The sequence below is a fragment of the Balaenoptera acutorostrata genome, chromosome 10 (assembly GCF_949987535.1).
Source record: "Balaenoptera acutorostrata chromosome 10, mBalAcu1.1, whole genome shotgun sequence".
Taxonomy (NCBI): Eukaryota; Metazoa; Chordata; class Mammalia; order Artiodactyla; family Balaenopteridae; genus Balaenoptera; species Balaenoptera acutorostrata.
In genome coordinates this window covers 57,746,076-57,768,062 of record NC_080073.1, presented here as the reverse complement: position 1 = coordinate 57,768,062, position 21,987 = coordinate 57,746,076, and the positions used below count along the sequence as shown (strand labels likewise).

General features: G+C 41.0%; 1 protein-coding gene and 1 non-coding gene across 2 annotated transcripts in view; one reads left to right on the top strand and one right to left on the bottom strand.

Annotated features, from left to right (window-relative positions):
* Positions 1 to 21,987, bottom strand: part of NEK10 (NIMA related kinase 10) — a 302,206-nt gene that overhangs the window by 127,396 nt on the left and 152,823 nt on the right. The window contains exons 26-27 of the mRNA XM_057555449.1: positions 9,632 to 9,761; positions 9,011 to 9,081 (exon numbers count right to left, since the gene is read on the bottom strand). Coding sequence (XP_057411432.1) covers positions 9,011 to 9,081; positions 9,632 to 9,761 — 201 coding nt within the window. The remainder of the gene's footprint in view (positions 1 to 9,010; positions 9,082 to 9,631; positions 9,762 to 21,987) is intronic.
* Positions 14,268 to 14,373, top strand: LOC114239056 (U6 spliceosomal RNA). Its single transcript, XR_003624255.1, has one exon. It is a non-coding gene; the product is annotated as a U6 spliceosomal RNA (small nuclear RNA).

Genomic DNA, 21,987 nt, shown 5'->3' with positions numbered 1-21,987 from the left:
CCAGAGCCAGGTTCCACCTGGAGCTTCTCCTCGGCTCAGTGGCCATCACCACCCTGTCAAGGGTGGGGTCAGAGCCACAGGGGCTGGAGCAGGAGCCCTGAGGAAGTTGGGTTTCTTCCAGGTGTGATGGCAGTCTCAGCCTTGGTTTGGGGTATAGATTCAGGGCCTGAGGGCTTGAGGCTGTACTTCTTTTCTGATTTCACTTTATCCCTGATGTGCTTGCTTGGCTAGAGGATGGGTTGTGGCTGGAGGGGTTGGTATCACACTACTGAGCTGAGTTTGCTCCCTCCCAAGAGTGCACAGGGACACACATGCTGGCAATGGCTGCCTATGCCCTGGTCAGAGGCAGGGCTGGGATCCAAGCCAGCTCTGTTCCCTCCAAGTGTGCACACTCTCGTAGTTAGTGGCACCCTCTGCCTTAGTGGAGAGCAGTGCTGGAGCACGAGGGGCTAGAGCAGGAGCCAGGTGAGGGATGGGTGGGTGGTGATGCAGCAGTCCTGGCTAGCTGGCCAGAGCCCCTGGCAGTTTTCAGTGTGCTGCCTCCACACTTTGACTGGGAGCAAGCAAGTCTGTGTGCTCTTCAAGAGCAGAGGCCCAGTTTCTTACAGCCCTTCGGTAAGCCCCACTGGGTTTCAAACCAGCTAAGGGGCTTGTCTTCCTGGTGTTGTATCCCAGGGCTGGGGTGTCCAATGTGGGGCTGGAATCCCTCACTCCCCAGGGAGGATCCCTGAGCCTGTGACGTCCCCTCCTCTCCTGTGTCCCTGCTAAGGGTGTAGATCCTGACCACATCGCTTCTCCCTTCCTACCAGACTCCGTGTGGATCTTTCTTTACAGCCTTGGTTGCAGAAGAGCTGTTCTGCTTGTCCCCAGGTTGATTTCAACAAGAGCTGTTGTTTGGATGAGGGGAGGTGAGCCCAGCATCCTCCTAATCTGCCACTTTGATCTCTCTCTCCTTTCTTGACTTTAATACCCATGAGTATAATACACAAGTCTTAATCAAATTTTAAGTCATTATCATTTCATGCTTTATCTTTATGCTATTTGTTTTCAAGTTCTAACAAAGGGGGCTTGCACTATGGTTATGACAGACATATCTGCTGAATTCTTATTTAACAAAGTTCAGTCTATGCATTTATTATATACAAAATAAGGCAAGAGATTGAGGAGAAAGGGCCAACTACATAATTTGGGGAGTGTCCCACATAATATAAATTGTGAGGCGCCAGCAGGGAGTGAGGAAGTCAATCTCCCCTTCCCACAGTCCAGCATCCCAGTTGATGGTAGACAAGAAACCCCCCAAGATATTGCAACCTCCATGACAGCAGGATGTAATTGGTACCTGGATTAGAGGTCAGCAAGAGGCCCCCACTGAATCACCCTCCAAACAAGCCAGGGTGCCACCAGCCTGGTCAGGGATGGCCTCCTCTTTGCCCCACCCCAGATGCAGCAGGGCACCTGCTCCACACTGACCATCTCCTTGCCTACCTCCATATCCTATTGGGGGAGAAGTGTAAAGGTGGAACACAGTCCTCACTTGCTGACACATCCAATCACCATACCAGGTAGAGGGAAGCAGCAATGGGACAGGGACAGGGAGGTGGAGCTGGAGGCCAGGCAGAGGCCCAGAGGGCTGGAAGCAGGTGGCTGAGAACTTAAGCCAGGGAGCTGGAGGGACCACACGTGCACTAGGGTCCAAGCCCCCAACACACATGCTTCTTTTCCCATCAGACTTTACTTCTAAAACACAAATTCAAAGATAAAATTACTGAGAATTTCATGACCTTGAATACTGTATTCAAGTTTCTTACTTTCACTCATAATCACAAAAGAAGTTAAGTGTTCAACTTCACTTTTAATTAAATCTGGTTCCTCACCTTCACTTAATTAGCAAAAGGGATCAAAGTGGATAAAAATGCTCAGTTGACCAAGTGTTGATTATGACTACAAAAACCCCTTTCATTAGTGCAGATATTCTAAAGTCTTAGTCTGAATTCTAAGTTCTAAATTCAAGGTACTGTCAGTTGAATGATCAGCTGAGCTACTTTTTTTTAATAAAAAAGCAATGTAAGCTAGTTTTACAAATTATACAGTTATATATTATGGTAAATGGAATCCAGAATGGCCTCTGTGCTGGCATTTAGTCATCCCCTCCTCTCCCAAAGCTACTCCCCTTCCTATGTTTGCCATCATCAGAAAAGGAACCACCTGGGAGATGCAGTTTAGCATCATAATTAGGCCTGCAGGCCCTGGGTCTGATTGTTGGGGGTTAAATCCTGGCTTGCCCTTTATTAACTCTGATCTTGGGCAAGGTTTAGCTTCTAAATCCCAGATAGCCTGGGACTATAATCTGTAAAATGGGATAATCATAGTATCTACCACATCAAGCTGGTATGGTGATTAAATGAAGCCATCCCTGTAAAGTGCCCAATAAATTAAAAAGAAAATCCACAATTTTCTTTCTCTTCCATCTCCTCCCTCATTCAGCCAACACCAAATCCTGTGGCTTCTACCTCCCAAATATTTCTCAAATCCATATCATTCCCCTCTAATCCCATGGCTATTGGCCTATTTCATCATCACTTGCTTGGACCACTGAAACAGTCTCCTAAATGACATGCACATCTCTTGTCCACCTCTGATCCATATTGTAAACTGCTACCAGAAAAACATTCCAAAATTGATGACATCACTCCTCTGCTCAGAACTCCTCAGTATCCCCTCATGGCCCAAGAGGACAAAATTAAAACTCCCTGCATGCGATACAAGCCCCTCCTGAACTAGCCCTTACCTCCCTCCACAGCCTCACCCCCTCTTCCCCCCGCCAGCAACACACCAAATGCTCCTACTTGTTCGTTCGCAAACAGCCCATGGCTCACCTATGCCCCCATTTCTTGGTTATTTTATTCACTCTGCTTGAATTTGGTTTTTGCTGATTATATCTACTCTTTCCCAAACCACATCCCTTATGTGCTTACCACTCTTTTCCAAGTCTCCATTAGGAAGACTTCTTGGACCACCCTTAGACAGACTCACTGTCCGCCTTTTACATGTTCTCATTGCACTGTCTATATTTAAGTACGTAAAACAACTGTAACTATTGTATCATAATGGTCTGTTCCACCACTGGAAACTGGAAACTTGTTGAGAGGAGGGACCTGTGTCTCCTTCACCATGATCTCCCCTGCATGTAAAATGGAATCTGGGTCCTGATGGGTACTCAGCAAGTGAATGAATGAACAAATGAATGAACAAATGAACTAAGCCTAACATCTAAGAATTTACCCGTCTATAACCTAAAATATTTCGGTATAGACTTTTGGAATCCTAGGAATATCTCCTACCAGAAGTTCCAGTTTATCCTCATTGCTGTGAAATGCCTCCCTGCTTGGATATTTCAGAGAAATTCTTAAGAGCAACTGAATGCTTTAATGATTCTCTAATCAAATAAGCATAAAATCACATTCTAGAAAAAAATCTGGGATATTCCACTCATGCTACCCACTTCATCCCCGCTCTACTCTCAGAGACCAGATGGAAAGAAGTAAAGGGATACAATGTTCAACTGTCTTCATTTCATGTTTTAAGAAACAAAGAGGTGGGACTTCCCCAGGGGCATAGTGGTTAAGAATCCGACTACCAATGCACGGGACACAGGTTTGATCCCTGGTCCGGCAAGATCCCACATGTCACGGAGCAACTAAGTCCGTGTGCCACAACTACTGAGCCTGCGTGCCTACGGCCCGTGCTCTGCAGCAAGAGAAGCCACCGCAAGGAGAAGCCTGTGCACCACAAAGAATAGTCCTACCTGCTCACCACGACTAGAGAAAGCCCGCGTGCAGAAACGAAGACCCAACACAGCCAAAAATAAATAAAATTAAATCTTTAAAAAAAAAAAAAGAAACAAAGAGTTGAAGATAGGGTGGAAAATGTAAAGATCCACTGTCCTTAGAACTAGCCAAAACAAACTTCTTTAGTCCTTATGACTGCCTCTGAAACAAAGTGCCAGACAGCTTATGCAACCAAGCACAGACAGAGAAAACTTAGGCAATGGGAATATTGTGTGCATAAAAGGAAATGTTCTTCCTTTACTTTAAAGGAAGTTCTTACTTTAGAAAGTAAATAGATAACATTCTCTTAACAGTGTACTGGAAGGTAAAAACAGTAATGCTGGTACTGAGCAGAGCAGTAAAATATATTTATTTTCTGCCTCAAACTCTTCAGAGTTACTAAGTTATTCTCCCAATTTAAAAGTCTGCTAAGGTAAGAAACTAAGAAAACAGGAAATTGAATTTGTTCTCTAGTTCTTTTGAAACTTAATTTTTTAAAAAAATTATTTATTTATTTATTTTGGCTGCATTGGGTCGTCGTTGTTGGGTCTTCATTGCTGCGCGCGGGCTTTCTCTAGTTGCGGTGAGCGGGGACTACCCTTCATTGCGGTGTGCAGGCTTCTCATTGCGGTGGCTTGTCTTGTTGCAGAGCTCAGGCTCTAGGCATGTGGACTTCAGTAGTTGTGGCACGTGGGCTCAGTAGTTGTGGCTTGCAGGCTCTAGAGTGCAGGCTCAATAGTTGTGGCACACGGGCTTAGTTGCTCCGCGGCATGTGGGATCTTCCCAGACCAGGTCTTGAACCCATGTCCCCTGCATTGGCAGGCAGATTCTCAACCACTGCGCCACCAGGGAAGTCCCTGAAACTTAATTTTTAAAGACTGAAAATCCAAAGCAATTCAAGTATGTAATTGCATGCGACTCACAATTGATTTTGGTTTTATGTCAAATTTTCTAAAGATAAAACTTCACAATGTGAACCCACTGTCTTGAATAACTTTAAATGAAAACTACATTTGTTATAGGCTGCACACTGCAATCTTAATTTGTAGTCAGCTTTAAAATTAAATTGTCATTTCCTACTAATTATGGCAGCTTAGTATTTCGAATTAAAAGTGTACTCAGAACATTTCGTCTGGAGTCCCCTAATAGTGTTCATTCATCCTCTTAAACACTCTGGTGACAGGGAACTCACCACCCATCAGCAGCCTGCTCCACTGTGGATATCTCTAATTCTGACACACACACTTCCTAATGGTGAGGTCACCTTGGCCCCCCCAGAACTTCCATTCCATGGTCTTGGCTCCATTCGCTGAGGTTCCACATAATAAATCCGATTGTTTTCATATTCTCGATGCCATTCCATTTTCCCAGTTAACTGAAGTATTTTTTAAACCTCTTACGATTGTACTCCAAAACTTGTTGACTCAACTTCCAGCCCACAGTGGGAACAACCCACTTCTCTCGATCAACACCACCACTCTAGTCAAAGCCGCCATCATCTCTCAGTGGACAGCTGAACCTGGTTCTCCTTCCCACTCTCATTCCCTTCAGTCTATTCCCTGGAGATCAGCCAGAATGATCTCTGCTAAAGAAATTTTCACTATGTCTCAACCTGTTAATAACCCTTCAGTCCTCTCCTCAATACTGGAGATAAAAATTCAAAACCCTCAATGTGGCCTGTAGAACCTGTCAACCTGGGTCCTGTCAGCCTCCCAGGTCCATTTGCTGGCTATTCTCTCCCTTACTTGACATGCTGCATCTCCAACTTTTTTCAGTTCTTCAAATTAACAAGCTCTTTTGCTCAGGAAAGCCTTCAGAGATGTGGGTCTATGAAATGCTTTCTCCACTCTGTTTACTATTTGAGAAGTAGTGAAGTTCAGGTCTCAGATTACATGTCCTTTCTTCAGAGAAAAACTTTCCCAAATCCCCAGACTAGACCAAGTCCTTCTGTAATCTCTCATTGCCCCTTTTACCATCCTTCATCAAATTTATCATAATTTTTATATACTTCATTCCATAAATAATAATATTATTAATAACAATACCTAAATTAATTGAGGGCTCACTACATGCTGGGAACTGTGCTAAGACCATCACAAGCATGATCTTATTTAGGCTTTCAAAACAAGCCCATGAGTAGTTACTATTGCTACCTATATATCACAGATGAGGAAAGTGGGGCTTGGGAAGGTTAAGGTGGGTGGAAAAGTGGGGATTAGAATCCACTCAATTCTAGAACCTACTGATGTTCTTAACCTTTTCATGATAATGCTGATATCTGACTTTTCCACTAACCTCCTAGCCCCAAGAGGCATGGACACCAATAGCCAGGAAGCCTGTCATAAGCAAATTATGGTCCTGTTTGCCCAATGCCACAAAATCAGAATAATGTCTCTGTACTACCCTCTCCTATTTTTCGTGGCACTCAAATACCTAAGAAAAGGAGAAATTAAATGAGTAACTCTGGTATTCTTGTCTTGACCTCTCTGGAGACTTCTTGAATTTTTAAGGCACTTTCCAGAAAACAAATAGCAGAGAACAGGAGATGAGCAGTTTAAATACATTTGTCTGGATTCATTAGCAATAGGGTGGATCTAGTGTAACGTGGAATTCAGATGATTTAGAAAGGGGTTTCAGCTCATTTCCCACAATATTTATAATGATAACTGCCAACATTGCTCAAGATTTACCATTTGCCAAAGCTCTATGCTAAGTGATTTGCATGTTATAATCATCACATCAGCTTGATGAGGTTGGTACTATTACGACCCCCATTTTACCAGATGAGGAAACAGATGCTGAAAGAATAGTCAAATTGTCTGCTCAGAGTCCACAGTTAGTGAAACTCAGCCCCAGCTGGGCCTGAGGTACTTAATATTGTAGGGCAGTATTGTGCTGAGCAAGGAAAGATTCAAGATATAATCCTACAAACGTGAGGAGTATCTATTAATGCTAAACAATGGGCTGGAAGGAGAAACCAAAGGGAAAGGGACACAGCCATGAAAATACATTTATTACATTGCATCAGAGGTGGTGCCAAGAGCTAGGATAGATACAGAATTGAGATTTAAAGGAACTGGGCAGGGGGATAGGTATAGTTTCCATCTGGGGTGACCCTAGGATTTCTATTATCACAATAAGGATTTGACTCAGCTTGATGGGGCAGAGTAGTAATCTTGGGCCAATTTAAGGTCATAAAATGGTCCAGAAATAACGATCAGCCAGGTAAATGAGTCATTTATTCATACAACCAGTAAATTGTTAAGGGTCTACTTTGTACTAGGCATTGCTCTGGGCACTGAATAGCTATAAACTAAACTGAAAAAGTCCCCATTTTTGTGGAGTTTTCATACTGGTGGGAAAGAGAGACAATTAAGGAACAAGTCAGCATGCACATGTATAATGTGTTAGGGGTGGCGGGTGTTGTGAACTTTATAAACCGGTCAAGGGGACAAGAGAGTCTAGAGAGGTTGTGGGGGCATCAGGGCAGGTGCCCTGATTATGCAGAGACCCAGTTTCCGCAGAAACCAGAGGAAGTAAGGGCCTGTGCCACTGCGTGTATCAGAGGGAAGAAAGTGCCAGGAAAAGGGAAGAGCAGTAGCGAGGAGCTCCCTGTGGTTGGAGTGGAGGGAGCAGAGGGAAAGTGGGAGGGGAAGGGTAAGGGATCAGCTGGGACAAGCTCTGTGGGGGCAGAACTTTGAGACTCTATAGGGATAAGGACTTTCATTAAACTCCTACTATATGGATATATGGAGCACTTCTTTCTGACTTTCTTTGAAAAATTAAAATACTTCTTAAAAATAGAAAGGAAAAAATGCTTGCCATTTTATCATCTAACATGGCCTTTTTCAGTTTCATATGTTCTTGTCTACTCTTTTCCATATTCATGCACATTTTATGTTTTTTTCATAGTTATAAATACGTGTACATTTTGTTTGTTTTACTTAGTTTCAGATCATACTTGGTTTTTTTGTTTTTATTTTTTAATTAAAAAATTTTTTTAATTAAGTTTTTACTGGCATATAGTTGATTTACAATGTTGCATTCGTTTCTGCTGTACAGCAAAGTGAATCACCCATACATGTACTTATATCCACTCTCCTCCAGACTTCATTCCCATATAGGTCATTACAGAGCACTGAATAGAGTTCCCTATGTTATACAATAGGTTCCTATTTATTATCTTTTATATATAGTAGTGTGTATATGTCAATCCCAATCTCCCAATTTATCGCCCCTCCCTTTCCCCCTTGGTAACCATAAGTTTGTTTTCTACATCTGTGACTCAATTTCTGTTTTGTAAACAGGTTCATGTGTACCATTTTTTTTAGATTCCACATATAAGTGCTATCATATGATATTTGTCTTTCTTTGACTTACTTCACTCATTATGACAATCTCTAGGTCCATCCATGTTGCTGCAAATGGCATTATTTCCTTCTTTTTTATGGCTGAGTAATATTCCATGGTATATATGTACCACATCTTTATCCATTCCTCTGTCAATGGACATTTAGGTTGCTTCCATGTCCTGGCTATTGTAAATAGTGCTGCAATGAATACTGGGGTGCATGTATCCTTTCAAATTATGGTTTTCTCTGGATATATACCCAGGAGTGGGATTTCTGGATCATATGGTAGTTCTATTTTTAGTTTCTTAAGGAACTTCCATACTGTTCTCCATAGTGGCTGTATCAATTTACATTCCCACTAACAGTGTATGAGGTTCCCTTTTCTCCACACCCGTTCCAGCATTTATGGTTTGTAGATTTTTGGATGATGGCCATTCTAACTGGTGTGAGGTGATTACCTCATAGTTTTGATTTTCATTTCTCTAATAATTAGTGATGTTGAACATCTTTTCATGTGCCTCTTGACCATCTGTATACCTTCTTTGGAGAAATGTCTATTTAGCAGATCATACTTATTTTACAGGTTGATATAAAGCCTTCTGAATAATCAATCTAATGGTTGCATAATATTTCAAGTGAATGTACTACTTCCGCTTGGACACTTGGTTGGCTTCCAAATGGTCCTTATGACTGGTGATGCACAAACATTTTTCTAGCTTTGGATTATTTGAGAGCCCTTCCTCTTCCTCTTAATATTTACATAGTGAATTTGCATAGATATGAGGTATTTCTTGACAATCCCTATAGGTTTGAAGTTATGAGACTAATTACCTGCTGATGATAGTGGTCACCTTTTCAGAATAGATGCCTTCTGGCACTGGTTCATATACCGCCTCCACTATCTGCAAAACAAACAGACTAGAATGATGGAAGTAAAGGAGTCACAGGCACCTTTGAGTGGTGATACTTGGCCATACACAAGAGTTACTTAACAAGCATCATAATTTCATGCACACATTTTCATCAGAAACAAAAATATCCCAGCAAATTAAAAATTAGCATTAATTAAACAGTTCTTGAGCATAGAATTATATTCTTCAAATTGAGTTAAAGTTTACCTCAGATTCATAATAAATGATGTGTAGGATAATACAATATGCTAGACTGAGGGCAGTTCAAAACACAATTAAGAATAAAAGACCAAAAGCAGTTTGATATATTTATTTTTATAATTTTCTATGATAAATTGAAGACAATTATAAGGGGAAATGTGCCTTAGCACATGATGTAGATTTAGAAGAAAGGAAGAAAAATAAACTGGATCATGTGGTTAATAAAACAATGACTGCTTTTAAGTGACAGTTTTATTAAAATCACAAAGGTTCTATTTAAGAAGAAAAGGAATGGTGTTTTTGGCAACATGAGACCCTTTTGTCTTCCAAGGTTGCTTACTTTTGTGGCCAGGGAGAGCATGTTTGTGCTGTAGAAGGGAGGATTCAGAGTCGCCATCTGATAAAGGATGCAGCCTGCTGCCCAGACATCAGCCTTCTCCCCATACGGCTCACTCTTCAGAACCTCAGGGCTGAATTAAAATAAGGATGTTAATGCTCAATGAAAAAGGGAGGAGTCAGTACAGAAAAAAGTTCAATTTTCAAGCTATAGTTGGAGATATAAGAAAAAAATGGAAACTCAATCACCATTTCAAGTAAACATATTAAAATATATTTTTGAATTCTCTCAGACTCATGTAAATCAAGAAGCACAACCAAGCAATTCTAATTTAAGCAATAAATGTCAATAAACAACTCCTATTAAATGTCCTTTTACTTCCAGAAAAAACTACCCCTCCGTGGTAGACGGAATGATTGGCCCCAGTTCTCACTATTCTGGAGATTTTGAATATCCCACTCTTTCCTCTTGGTGGGCAGTGTTTGCTACCCACTCCTGCCTTTGCTTTTGTTGTGTTGGCCAGTGGAATGTGGAAGTGGCAGTGCAACAGATCAGGGCCTCAGTCTTAACAGGTGTTGAGTGCTTCCATTTGTCCCTCCAGGAGCTTCTGTCCAAAAGAACATTGTATCCCAGGTAGCTAGGATAGCCCAGCCTAGGCCCAGCACAAGACACATGGAGCAGATCTGCACACATAAACCTGCATCCTGAAGGAGACCCAGCCCAGGAGACCCACAGACCTGTGAGTCTGACAATAAATGCTTATTGTTGAATGCCACTGAGATTTCATGGTGATTTGTTATGCAGCATTATTATGAGCAAAACTGACTGACATAGCACCATCCCTTTGCTATTCAATGCTAGCTTATAAAGTAGGAAGCAAGACCATATTTAAATGTGTTGCAGAAAATGACAACTTCCATCATGTTCATCTCTTCTGAAATTTCATATCTAGTCTGAATAAGGATGCTGTCAGCCTTTAAATGAAGTTAAGCTGTGAGGGTTTATGGGTTTGACATTTTTTTTTAATGTGGAGGGGTGGGTAGTTCCCTTGGATATTTTGAACTGATAGAAGTTTCCTCTCTCATATTTGTAGACTGAAACTCAGCAAAGTGTTAAAAGCGCTCAGCACACACACAACCCTAAATTAAGTAGTTTGATAATTCAGTTCTAAAGTATGTATTTAGGACTGTGCTCAACCTTCTAAATTAATGGAGTAGGAATTAATGGTTAACTTGGGCAGTGGGATTAAGATACAGAGAAACTCATAAATTGGTATCAGAACAGAGTAAGTATTGGCTGTTAAGAATAACCAAGGAGTTGCAATTCTTGTGAGATTATGGAGAATGATTCCTGGTTTAAAATTTACATTATGTATTTACAGAGGAAGTGTGATTTCAAGATCTCTCAGTTAAGCATTTTCATAGGTACTGTCTTTGAGTTCAATAATATGGCAATGGGGGAATCCGGGTGAAATTTCCAGGGCTCTACTGGTCCTAAGTGTATAAAAGTGTCCCCTGTTGTCACTCGATCAACTGCTCACATTAAAAAATGCCATAGGGCTTCCCTGGTGGCACAGTGGTTGAGAATCTGCCTGCTAATGCAGGGGACACGGGTTCGAGCCCTGGTCTGGGAAGATCCCACACGCCGCGGAGCAACTGGGCCTGTGAGCCACAATTACTGAGCCTGCGCGTCTGGAGCCTGTGCTCCGCAACAAGAGAGGCCGCGAAAGTGAGAGGCCCGAGCACCGCGATGAAGAGTGGCCCCCACTTGCCGCAACTAGAGAAAGCCCTCGCATAGAAACGAAGACCCAACACAGCCATAAATAAATAAATAAATAAATAATTTTTTAAAATGCCATAAAAGGAAAAAAGTGTCTTCAACAAAAAAAATCCTTGGCTCCGCACAGACAAATATGGCTCATGTTTTAATCTACTGAGAACTCAGAAGATTTGTTTCATATTTCCAAAAGCTCATGAAGCAGGTGCTGTGAGTGCGCCACCCATCACCCACTCAGATCTCTTTTCCATTTCCTGTTTCCTGTGTGCTTTCACTCTCAACAGCCAGTGTCTGTACTTCTCTGGAGGACAGCCTTCATTTTTCCTCAAAAGATAACTACTCACTGTAGAGGAAAACTCTTGTAAGAGTAGAATTTACCTAGTTTATTTTTCTCATCATTACACCTCTTCCTTCATCTCACTAGAGACCACACACTCCTTTCATCCCCACAGGCATGCCCCTTTGCAATATGGCTGTGCCGCTCCTCCCAATAAAAGATGGAGTCTATTTTATACCCCTTGAATCTGGGCTTAACCATATAACTTGCTTTGGCCAAGAAGACATCAGGAAAAGTGATGCAAGGAGAGAACGGAAAAGCACTTACTCTTTGTGGCTTGCTCTCTCTTCCTGCTCTTGAAAACCCTACGATCACAAGCAGGTGATTGAGCCCAGGCTTGCCTGCTGGATGATGAGCATCACATGGCTCAGTTACCTCCAGAGCCCCTACCCACAGCCACTCTACCACCACATCCATCAGTGAAGCCTTTGAAAACCAGGTGACCACAATGCACAGGTGAGCCCAGACAACACAGATAAGCAATCCCAGCTCAAACCAGCCCACAATTTGCCAGTGCACACTATATTGAGAAGAAGAAAAAGGTTATTGTATCAATCCACTAAGTTTTGAGGTCCTTAGTCAAAGTTAACTGACATGACAGCTTTCATCAGATTCTCAAAGCTGCCCATGCCTCCCTGAAAAAGACAGAGAATCACTTCTCTGGAAGAGAACAAGAAAGGGCAATAAAAGACAACACAGTTGCCAACTATCACTTTGCTGCTGGGGTCCAACTTCAAATATTCTCTAAGATAAAAGAGTTTCATAATTACAATTAAAAGCAATGGCAAACACAGAGTTTGATTTCCAAAAACCACACAAAATGTTCTGTTATGGTCTAAATTGTGTCCCCCCAAAATTCATGTGTTGAGTCCCAACCCCCAGTACCTCAGAATGTAACTGTATATACAGATAAGGCCTGCATGAGCTGATCAGAGCTGCCATTGGGGTGGCCCTAATCCAGTATGACTGGTGTCTGTATTAGAAGAGGAAGAGACACCAGGAGTGTGCGAGGAACAACCATGGGAAGAGGCAGGAAGAAGGTGGGGCTGGCATTTGCAAGCCAAGGAGAGGCCTGAGAGGAAACCAAACCTGCCAACATCTTGATCTTGGACTCCAGCCTTCAAATAAATTTCTGTTGTTTAAGCCACCCAGGCTGTGGTATCTTTTATGGCAGCAGGTTCTATGAAAAAAACCTATTCATGTGTTTTTCATCTTTAAAAAGAACCCAGCCTCTGGGAAATATGGCTAAAGTAATGATTCAATCACTACTTATTTTGGTGATTATTGTTTAGAAAACGATTGTAAAATAATTCACTGTCTTGTAATAATTTCCAATTTCTCCACTTAAGGTGAGCCCAACCACATTTAAAGAAATACAGAGTTACAGCTAGCAATGCTCCCTTAAGAGAAAGAAGTTAAATAGTACACACACACACACACACACACACACACACACTTTAAAATGGGTTTTCTCTTTCCCAATCAAAAATATTACTCTGTATTTTAAAAACTGGATATTCCTATGTGATTTGGTCATCTAAAATCTTTTAATGGTAAAGTATAGCATAATTTATATGATATTTAATAAAAATAAGGGCTTTTCTGGTAAAGATTAAACATATGCAATTAAATGTGTAAAAAATTACAGCCATTATAAGTTGTACTTCAATTAAAATATTATCATTTTTATTATTGCTGACCTAACGTACATGGTGACTATATTTAATAATAATGTATTGTATAATTGAAATTTGCTAAGAGAGTACATCACAAGTAATGTGATAATTGAATCTATTGAAGTAATAGATTTATTAATTAGCTTGGTTGTATAATCATTTCACAATGTATACAAATATCAAAACATCACATTGCAAACCTTAAACATATACAATTTTTAATTGTCAATAATACCTCAATAAAGCTGGAAAAAATTTTAAGTGAAGCCAGGGATAGTATAGTTAGGTAGATGGCAAGGATATTCTTCACTTATTACTATATTTTAATAAATAAGTCAACATAGCTCATAATCAGCAGCCTTTGAGAGGGGGCTGGAGGAAAGTTTATCTAAATACTACCTCTGTTTTAAAAAGGCATAAATTCACAAACTGATAATGAAAACAAGGTGGAAGAAAGATGAGGAAGGAAGGATGCTTAATATAATTTTTTAAAAAGACAAACTGTTTAGATTTTTAAATTCCATTAGTAGTCCCTCACTGATGTGAACAATTAGGTTGCTAATTGCCAAAGATTCTTATTTACTCATTATTGAGGTAAACAAGGAAAGTATTGAATCTAGATGTTTTTCAAAACAGTTTAAAATATGAACATTTTGCTATTTCACAAATAATTCAATACTATGATGATTTATATAAGTTGGGAGGGGGGACTTCTTTCCTTTAAATGCAACAAAATACATCCACAAAGTAAATGAAATGAAATGATATGTTAAAAGGTTCTGAGTGTAGACAGTATATTCTTCTTTCCTACAGTGGTCATGTTGTCATCTTTGTTAAAAGTTTGATTATTGTACTCATTTTGTCAGCACATATACTAAAATTAGAATGACATGTGAAAATTAGCATGACCTCGGCACAAGGATGACATGCAAATCTGTGACGCATTCCATATTTTAGAGGCAGTAAGATGACAGGCAAAAGATGAGGACTATACTCTAGTTAATAAAGTTGTTTTCCATATGGGTAAAGATTAACAATTTTGATACTGCTATACATGTATACCAGAATTCAACAATTAAGTAAATGAGTGGCAGATGGCAGAAGCCAGGTTTCTCACTATTGGAGTGGAAGAAAGGTTACAGATAAGCAAGGAAAGGAGTAGGGCTACTCTACAAGGAGGTAACAGATTAGAGTTGGAGACAACAGTATAAACCCATGTTTAGCTTAATGTTAATATAGATGGTTACATATGAAAATATTTATAGTTATGTGAATATACACAGGTTACTATGCACATATATATCCTTGTTCTGTCAGATGAAAAGGCCCAGAATTGATGACTTCCTAGTAGCAATGAGCACACTTAGCACCAGATCTTGGTTTTTAACACCATTCTCCAATAAAAAGAATCAGGACCATTGGAGAAATGACTGATAATAGGACTGGGGCAAGAAATATACTAAATGAACCTGGAGTATCTTATACTTCCAGAAAGTTAGTCTAAAAAAAAAAAAAAAGCACAATGATGGGGGTATGCCAGAGGGATATGGAAGACAAGTCAACCAGCTCCCAGTGGCCAAATGTAGAAAAGTTTGAACAACAAAATAAAGTATTGTATTAGTCAGCTTGGGCTGCCATAATAAAATACCAATAACGGGGTAGCTTAAACAGAAATAAACAGGAATTTATTTCTCACAATTCAGGAAGCTGGAAAATCCAAGAGCAAGGTGCTGGCTAATTCTGTTCCCCAATCAGGGCCTTCTTCCTGGCCTACAGATGGTTGCTGTGTCCTCACATGGCAGAGAAAGAGAAAGAGAGATTGAGCAGAGTCTCTGGTGTCTCTTCTTATAAGACCACTTATCCCATCATGAGGACCCCGCCTTCGTGACCTCATCTAAATCTACTTAACTTCCCAAAGGCAACAATCTCCAAATAACATCACATTGGGGTTTAGGGTGTTAACGTATGAATTTGGGAGGGGGACACAATTCAGCCCACTGAAAGTTTTATTAGATTATAACCCAGGGTATAAAATAATTATCCATGAGTCCATACTGATATAAATTTTTAAAAACCGAATAAATAAATAAACAGGAGGCAATAGACAAATCTCTTGAAAAATGACAAATAATTCATGTGGAGACTCCACCTTAAGGAGATGAAGCATAACTCCCCACTCCTTAAGTTTGGGGTGCATGTAGTGACTTTCTTTCAAAAAGTACCTTATAGAAAGAAAAAAAAAAAAGAGTAACTTTACAGTAGAGAGACCTGATAAACACTATCTCCAGCCAGCTGATCAAGATTAACATCAACAGTGTTAAGTCATATTGATAGTATGTACCCATGATAAGATAAGAGAACGGCAGTTTACACCTGTGATCTTCCTCCCCAAACATATTCCAGTCTAATTATTAGAAAAATACCAGACAAATCCCAATTGAGGAAATTCTATGAAATACTTAACCAATAATTCTCAAAACTTCCAAGGTCAGTAAAAACAAGAAAAATCTGAGAAATTGCCAAAACTGAGAGGAGTCTAAGGAGAAATAAAAGATTACCTGGTCAACAAGTATCTGTAATATTAAGATGATAGGGTTTTTATTCTTAGAAGAAAAGGTATATGATAAATTGAAAATGAAAATATTTGAAGCAAGAAAACAAATCACTTCTATCAAGTATATCCATCCATTGTGCCACCAATTAATCTTATTATCAAACATAGAATGCTAAAATTACAGGCTATTTCCTCTCCTATGTTACATATACAGTTGACCCTTGAACAATGCAGGGTTTAGGGGTACTGAGGTAGGAGACAGATGGGCCCCTGGGTCAGACAACTGGTGTCTGTCAAGTGGAGTAAAACTGAAGCTTTGTTCTCACCCAGACACTCCAAGGACAAAGCTAGTGGCAGAAGCTGAGCTCTGCTGAAGTAAAGAGATAAGATGACCACTCCTGAGGTCAAGGAAAACTTCCTGTCTGCACACGCAAGGGAAGGCTCCTTGGGGGTCAAAAAGGGAGGGGCCGCCACCCCATAATAAGTGTGGACATACACCCACAGGCCTCTGTGGTGGGATCCATCTCAACAAAAAGTTGCACATGCATCTTGGGGAGGGTCCTAGGACTGGTCAGGTGTGGAAAAAGAAACAAGATAATTAGCCAAAGGTTAACAAAGACCCAGAAGGACTGTCCTATATACAGGATTTAAATCACCTCTTTACTGTGCTCCTCCTCATTGGAGAGGACTCCCACACCCCTTCTCTCTGGGTGTGTATTTCTGCGTAGCTTCTGGCTTAAGTAAAATAAACTGTTTCTCTGTGTGCTCTCGCATACGTTGTGCTGTGTCTCTAATAATAAACTTTGTACCTGTTTTTACAGTTTTTGCCTCCTTGAAACATTCTTGCTTTCAATGGGGGTAAGAGCCAGGAGAATTTTGCCTCTAGCCACTAGCCCCTGGTGAACTAGCGGCTAGGATTCCTAGTTTTCATCCAGGCTACCCAGGTTCAATTCCTGGGCAGAGAACTAAGATGTCTCTTCAGGACTGCTCATTGCTGTCTCTCCGAGATCAGTACGACCCTCCATGCATTTGAAAATCCATATTTAATTTATAGCTGGTCCTCAGTACCCGCAGTTCTGCACACTCAGGTTCAACCAACCATGTCGTGTAGTACTGGAGTAAAAACTCCAGTACTGAAGTGAAAAAAACTAGTGAAAAACTCATGTCTCTGAAAAAAACTCTCGTAGTTCAAATCTGTGTTGTTCAAGAATAAACTGTATACAACAGAAGGCATCAAAGATTTTTAATTTTTCCTTTGAAGTTTATATACTACCTCCTGTTTTTTAAAGACTTAATTTTTCAGAGCACTTTTAGGTTTACAACAAAATTGAGAGGAAGTTATGGAGATTTTCAACATACTTCCTTCCCCCACATCCCCTGTCTTTTTTATTCTCGTTAACAGCAGGCTTAAATCAGCTCACACCTGGATTATCATAAAAGCCTTACTCCTTTAAAAGTGTTTTCATTTGCTCATTCACTGAACAATTATTTACTGAGCACCTACTATATGCCTGTCTTTCAGAGAGTTTTGTTTTGAAAGAACAGAGAAAAGTGGGTCAGTAGCTGGAAGAGAAAGGGAAGAATATGAGTTTTTGTTTTTTAAGATGGGAAAAAAATGTCAGTATGCTAGTCAATTGGTAGGAATGAGTCACTGGAGGCAGAGAAATTAATGATGCAGAACTGAGAGGGCTTGTCTGGAGAAAATGGTCCCCACTAGGACTGCAGGAGTTCAGGCCACTCAGGGGCATGGGGGCAGGCAGCTGGGAGGACATGGAAGCAAAGCCTGTGGAAGTTCTCTTCTGAAGCAGGGAGCAGAGTCGCTAGTGTAAAGGTGAAGTCCAAACTCCTCCCTCTTGCCATTAATCCAAACCTTACTGGGTCAAACACCCTCTGCACAGAAGCCTCTGCACACACTGAATTCCCATTTCACTAATCTCCTGATGCCCCTTCAACTACCCGTGTCCTCCACCAGGCTTGCTCTGCTATTCCCCATCTACGTGGCAGCAGAGGGGGGTTGTGATAAACACTGGATTCCATCAAAACACGGATTATTTGCCATTCATTCATTAGTACTGTGAATAAAAAATGTTGCCTGCCATATCAGCAAACAAAGGATGCTGAGGCCATTAAGCCCTCTGCCACTACCACGGACCCCTAGGGTGAGCCCTGAGGAGACCCAGGCTGGGAAAGAACAGGATACTGGCCCCAGATAGCTAAGGTGTATATTAAAGGAATGATTTCAGTAAGCTCAGACTCTTGTTCTTCCCATACCTAGACAAGCACTAAATTCCTTAACTTAAGATGTCTGGTTTTCTTTCAGTAACAGTAATCTTTGATTTTCTGACTATTTTGCAAAAACCCCTATATATCCTGGCTCCTCCCTCACCTCTTGGGAGCAGTCTCTCAGACCTATCTGAGAGGCTGTCTTCCAGGCTGAAGTCCTCAGCTTTGTCCACCAAGCTAAACATAATTCTCAACTTTTAGGTTGTGTATTTTTTTCAGTCAACAGTACAAAACTTGAAAATATATATCACTAGGTAGGTGATAGCAGTAGCTAAGGAAACATAATTTTACTCATATGACAAGAGCATACACATCTTTTGTTAACTGTATATGAACAGATATGAGAAGAGGCCTTGTTAATTGGGGAAGTGCCGTACGCGTGACTACTTTGCCAGGGGCCAACAATTTGGTCAGAAACGACCTAGACAAAAAGCATTCAAGTTACGACTGACCTAGTTCAAACTCTGACACACATATATAAAGGCATAGGAACTTCTAGTTAGCTATTTTTATTTTAGTGGTCAAGAAAAAAATCTGGTGAAAATGAAAATTTCTTTAGAAAATGAGAAATTGATCACCAATGAATATTCCCAGTCATTGGATTTTCCATATATTGATAATTATTTTGCTGTTAAAAATTCTTTTGCTTTCTTATTTCAAGTTAATTTTTAGCCGATTATATAAGTCCTGTGTTATATGAATTAGGGAGAAGCTGGAATTTGAATGTCTTAAAAAAAGAAGGCTGGTTGAATAAATTATGATTTATCCAGACAATAAAATGTAATTCAGATATTAAAACTGAAGGTACAGGAAAGCATTCGTTAACATCAGTGTGTGTGTGTGTGTGTGTGTGTGTGTATGGTTTGCATAAGAAAGGATTTGATATTGGGATACCAAGTTGTCTTCTGTGAGTTTGTTCCCCACCTCAGGATTAGTAGGATTATAAGTGTTCTTAATGGAATTTTTTTCTTTATTTTCAGCAATGAGAATCGTAACAATTAATAAACAGAAACCTCATATAAATAGAGTCAGGAGACCAAAGTGGGGGTTCTCACACCCTCTGATGACAGCAGAGCCCAACAGGAAGAAGAAAGACTCCTTTCCTGGCCAGGATTCAGCCAATGACAAGCCCTGGACTCTGTTTCCTGCGGTCTCCTGAATTCCTTTTCCTCCCTATTGTTGCAATAAAAATAGAGGTGAAGTTTTTTCCCTCTCCTGAGAACAAGGAAAATAAAGGGAACAGTGAACAGGCTAGAGAAGGAACAGGCCTGAAAGAGTTAATCACTCACAGTTTTTTGTTTTTGTTTTTAAAGGAAATCCCTGTGGGAGTGCTGTTTCTTTCTTTTTTTTAAATTTATTTATTTATTTTTGGCTGTGTTGGGTCCTTGTTTCTGTGCAAGGGCCTTCCCTAGTTGCGGCAAGCGGGGGCCACTCTTCATTGCGGTGCGCGGGCCTCTCACTGTCGCGGCCTCTCTCGTTGCGGAGCACAGGATTCAGACGCGCAGGCTCAGTAGTTGTGGCTCACGGGCCCAGTTGCTCCGTGGCATGTGGGATCCTCCCAGACCAGGGCTTGAACCCATGTCCCCTGCACTGGCAGGTGGACTCTCAACCGCTGCACCACCAGGGAAGCCCTCACTCATAGTTTTATTTTAACTGTTACTAATCTGTAGTGTCTGTAAATAGATTTGTACTTCACAAAGCTAACCTATCACTCCCTAACTCTATGTAAATTACATCCTGCTCCTGGTGTTTACATTCTCTGCACTCCCTTGTAACAAATCACCCCTGTAGCTTTTCAGAAAGAAAGTCGAAGGCCGATAAACCAGAGATAAATGGACCCAGTTACTGAGCTGCCTGATGCCAGCTATGACTGTTTTGAAATAATGCAAGAAGAAGAAAAATGCAAGACCTTCACTACTTTGATCCTTATCATATACCCCAGACTGCGAACCCCACCTATAAAAGCCTCTCCAATTTCCCAGGGAAGGGGGCACAGTTCTTGAGGCACTAGCCTGATGTGTTTTCCCCTTTGCCTGGCAAAGGAATAAAGCCATCTCTTTTATCCTCTAAAATCTCTGTCTCCATATTTCTGTTCGGCATTGGTGCACAGAAGCTGAGAGGTCGGCAACACTATGAAGTGTTCTCCTTCCCTTTTTGTGTAGAGACCTGCATGTGGCTTGCTATGTCTGCAGACCTCAAACTGCAATTCTCTGCTGATCCCAAATAAACCCATCTTTGCTGGCAAAAAAACTAACAGTCTTTTTGTTTCAGGTAAACATTTTGGTGACCCATATAGGGATCAGTGAAGATCCCTGACAGCTGTGAGGCTGGTGAGCAAACAGCTGTAGTACCCTCAATTGAGCCCACTGTCACTCTCTGCCTTTCTCACCAACCTTGGAGGTTGAAAGTACATCTTTCTCCTGGATCCAAGCTCAGGCCCTCTTTGCATTTGAAGCTCTCCAGGCTTTATTTAGGATCTCTTTAAAGGTTTCATCTTTCTGGTCAAGGCCCTGTTCTGTATGTGAGTACTTGTTTGGCACTTGGGTCTGATTTTGAGATTAGACTATTTCACGGAAACAGGCCGAGATGTTCAACCTATTCCTTTGTTCCTTTGGGAACAGGGGTTGTTTCTCTGAAACGGTGCTGGGTTTTTCAGCCTTCAGCCTATTCCTTTGGACGCCTGTGGAGACTGCCAAAAAAAAAAAGCCTCAGTCAGGCTCCTCCAGGACCATGCTGTCTCCTCCTTAGGACCGGCTGGGATTAACTTGCAAGCTGTTTAAATTATGCTACTTGTGCTGTAAACTGTTTAAGCTGTTTGAAAATTATTCTTTACTCTAGAGGAAAAACCTCTAAGAAATGGGATCCCAGTTATCTAAGTATTTTGAAGATGTCTCCCCCATAGGCACTCTGGCCAATTTTATGTTTAAAAACCATGGCCCTTCCTCATGCGCATTTCTAACTAAATGGACTGACTGACCAAAGGCAATTTAGAACATCAATGGCCATTATGGGGAACTTTTGAAATCCTCAAACCTAATTTCCTTAAATCCAGATTGGACTACAGTAGCTCAAAAATTTCCAGAACTAACTGGAATGTTGATTTTAACTGGTATTTTGAGGCTTCCCAATGTTATCAAGAGTCTCGAGTTGCCTCTTGGTAAAATAAGATTTTAAGATTAACTAAGGCAAACAAATGAATATAAAAAGATAAAATGGCTCCCAAAGTCTCAGGTTCCTCTCCCTCAGCTTCTTTGTCTCCCTCTGATGACATCTTGTCTCTCTGTGTTCTATGCTGCACATGCCTCCCCTAGACTGTCAGTCCCCCCACACTGCTGTAGCAGAAACTAGATGAGACACCCCCCAGGTTGTCAGCCCTTGTTCAGCCCTTATTCTTTCCGATTTTCCCCCCCTCTATTTCTTGTTTAATTGCACTCTGAAAATGACTGCCTTCTAGTTAAAGTTGTACTGTGCACCTGGTGTTTACTTCTCCAAGACAACACTCCCTAACACTCCTTTCCTTTGTGAGCATTCTTCATTCTAGAAAGAAGGTCATGAGAACAATAACCTCAAGGACCACCAGAACCACCTGACGCCAGCCCTGATGATCTCAGTGTCTCCACGAGGAAAGAAAAATGCAAGACTACATCAGACCCGATCCTTACCTACAGCCCTATTTTCCACCCTGAAACTATAAGACCCCTTCCTATTTCCCAGGAAGGGGGACACAGTCTTG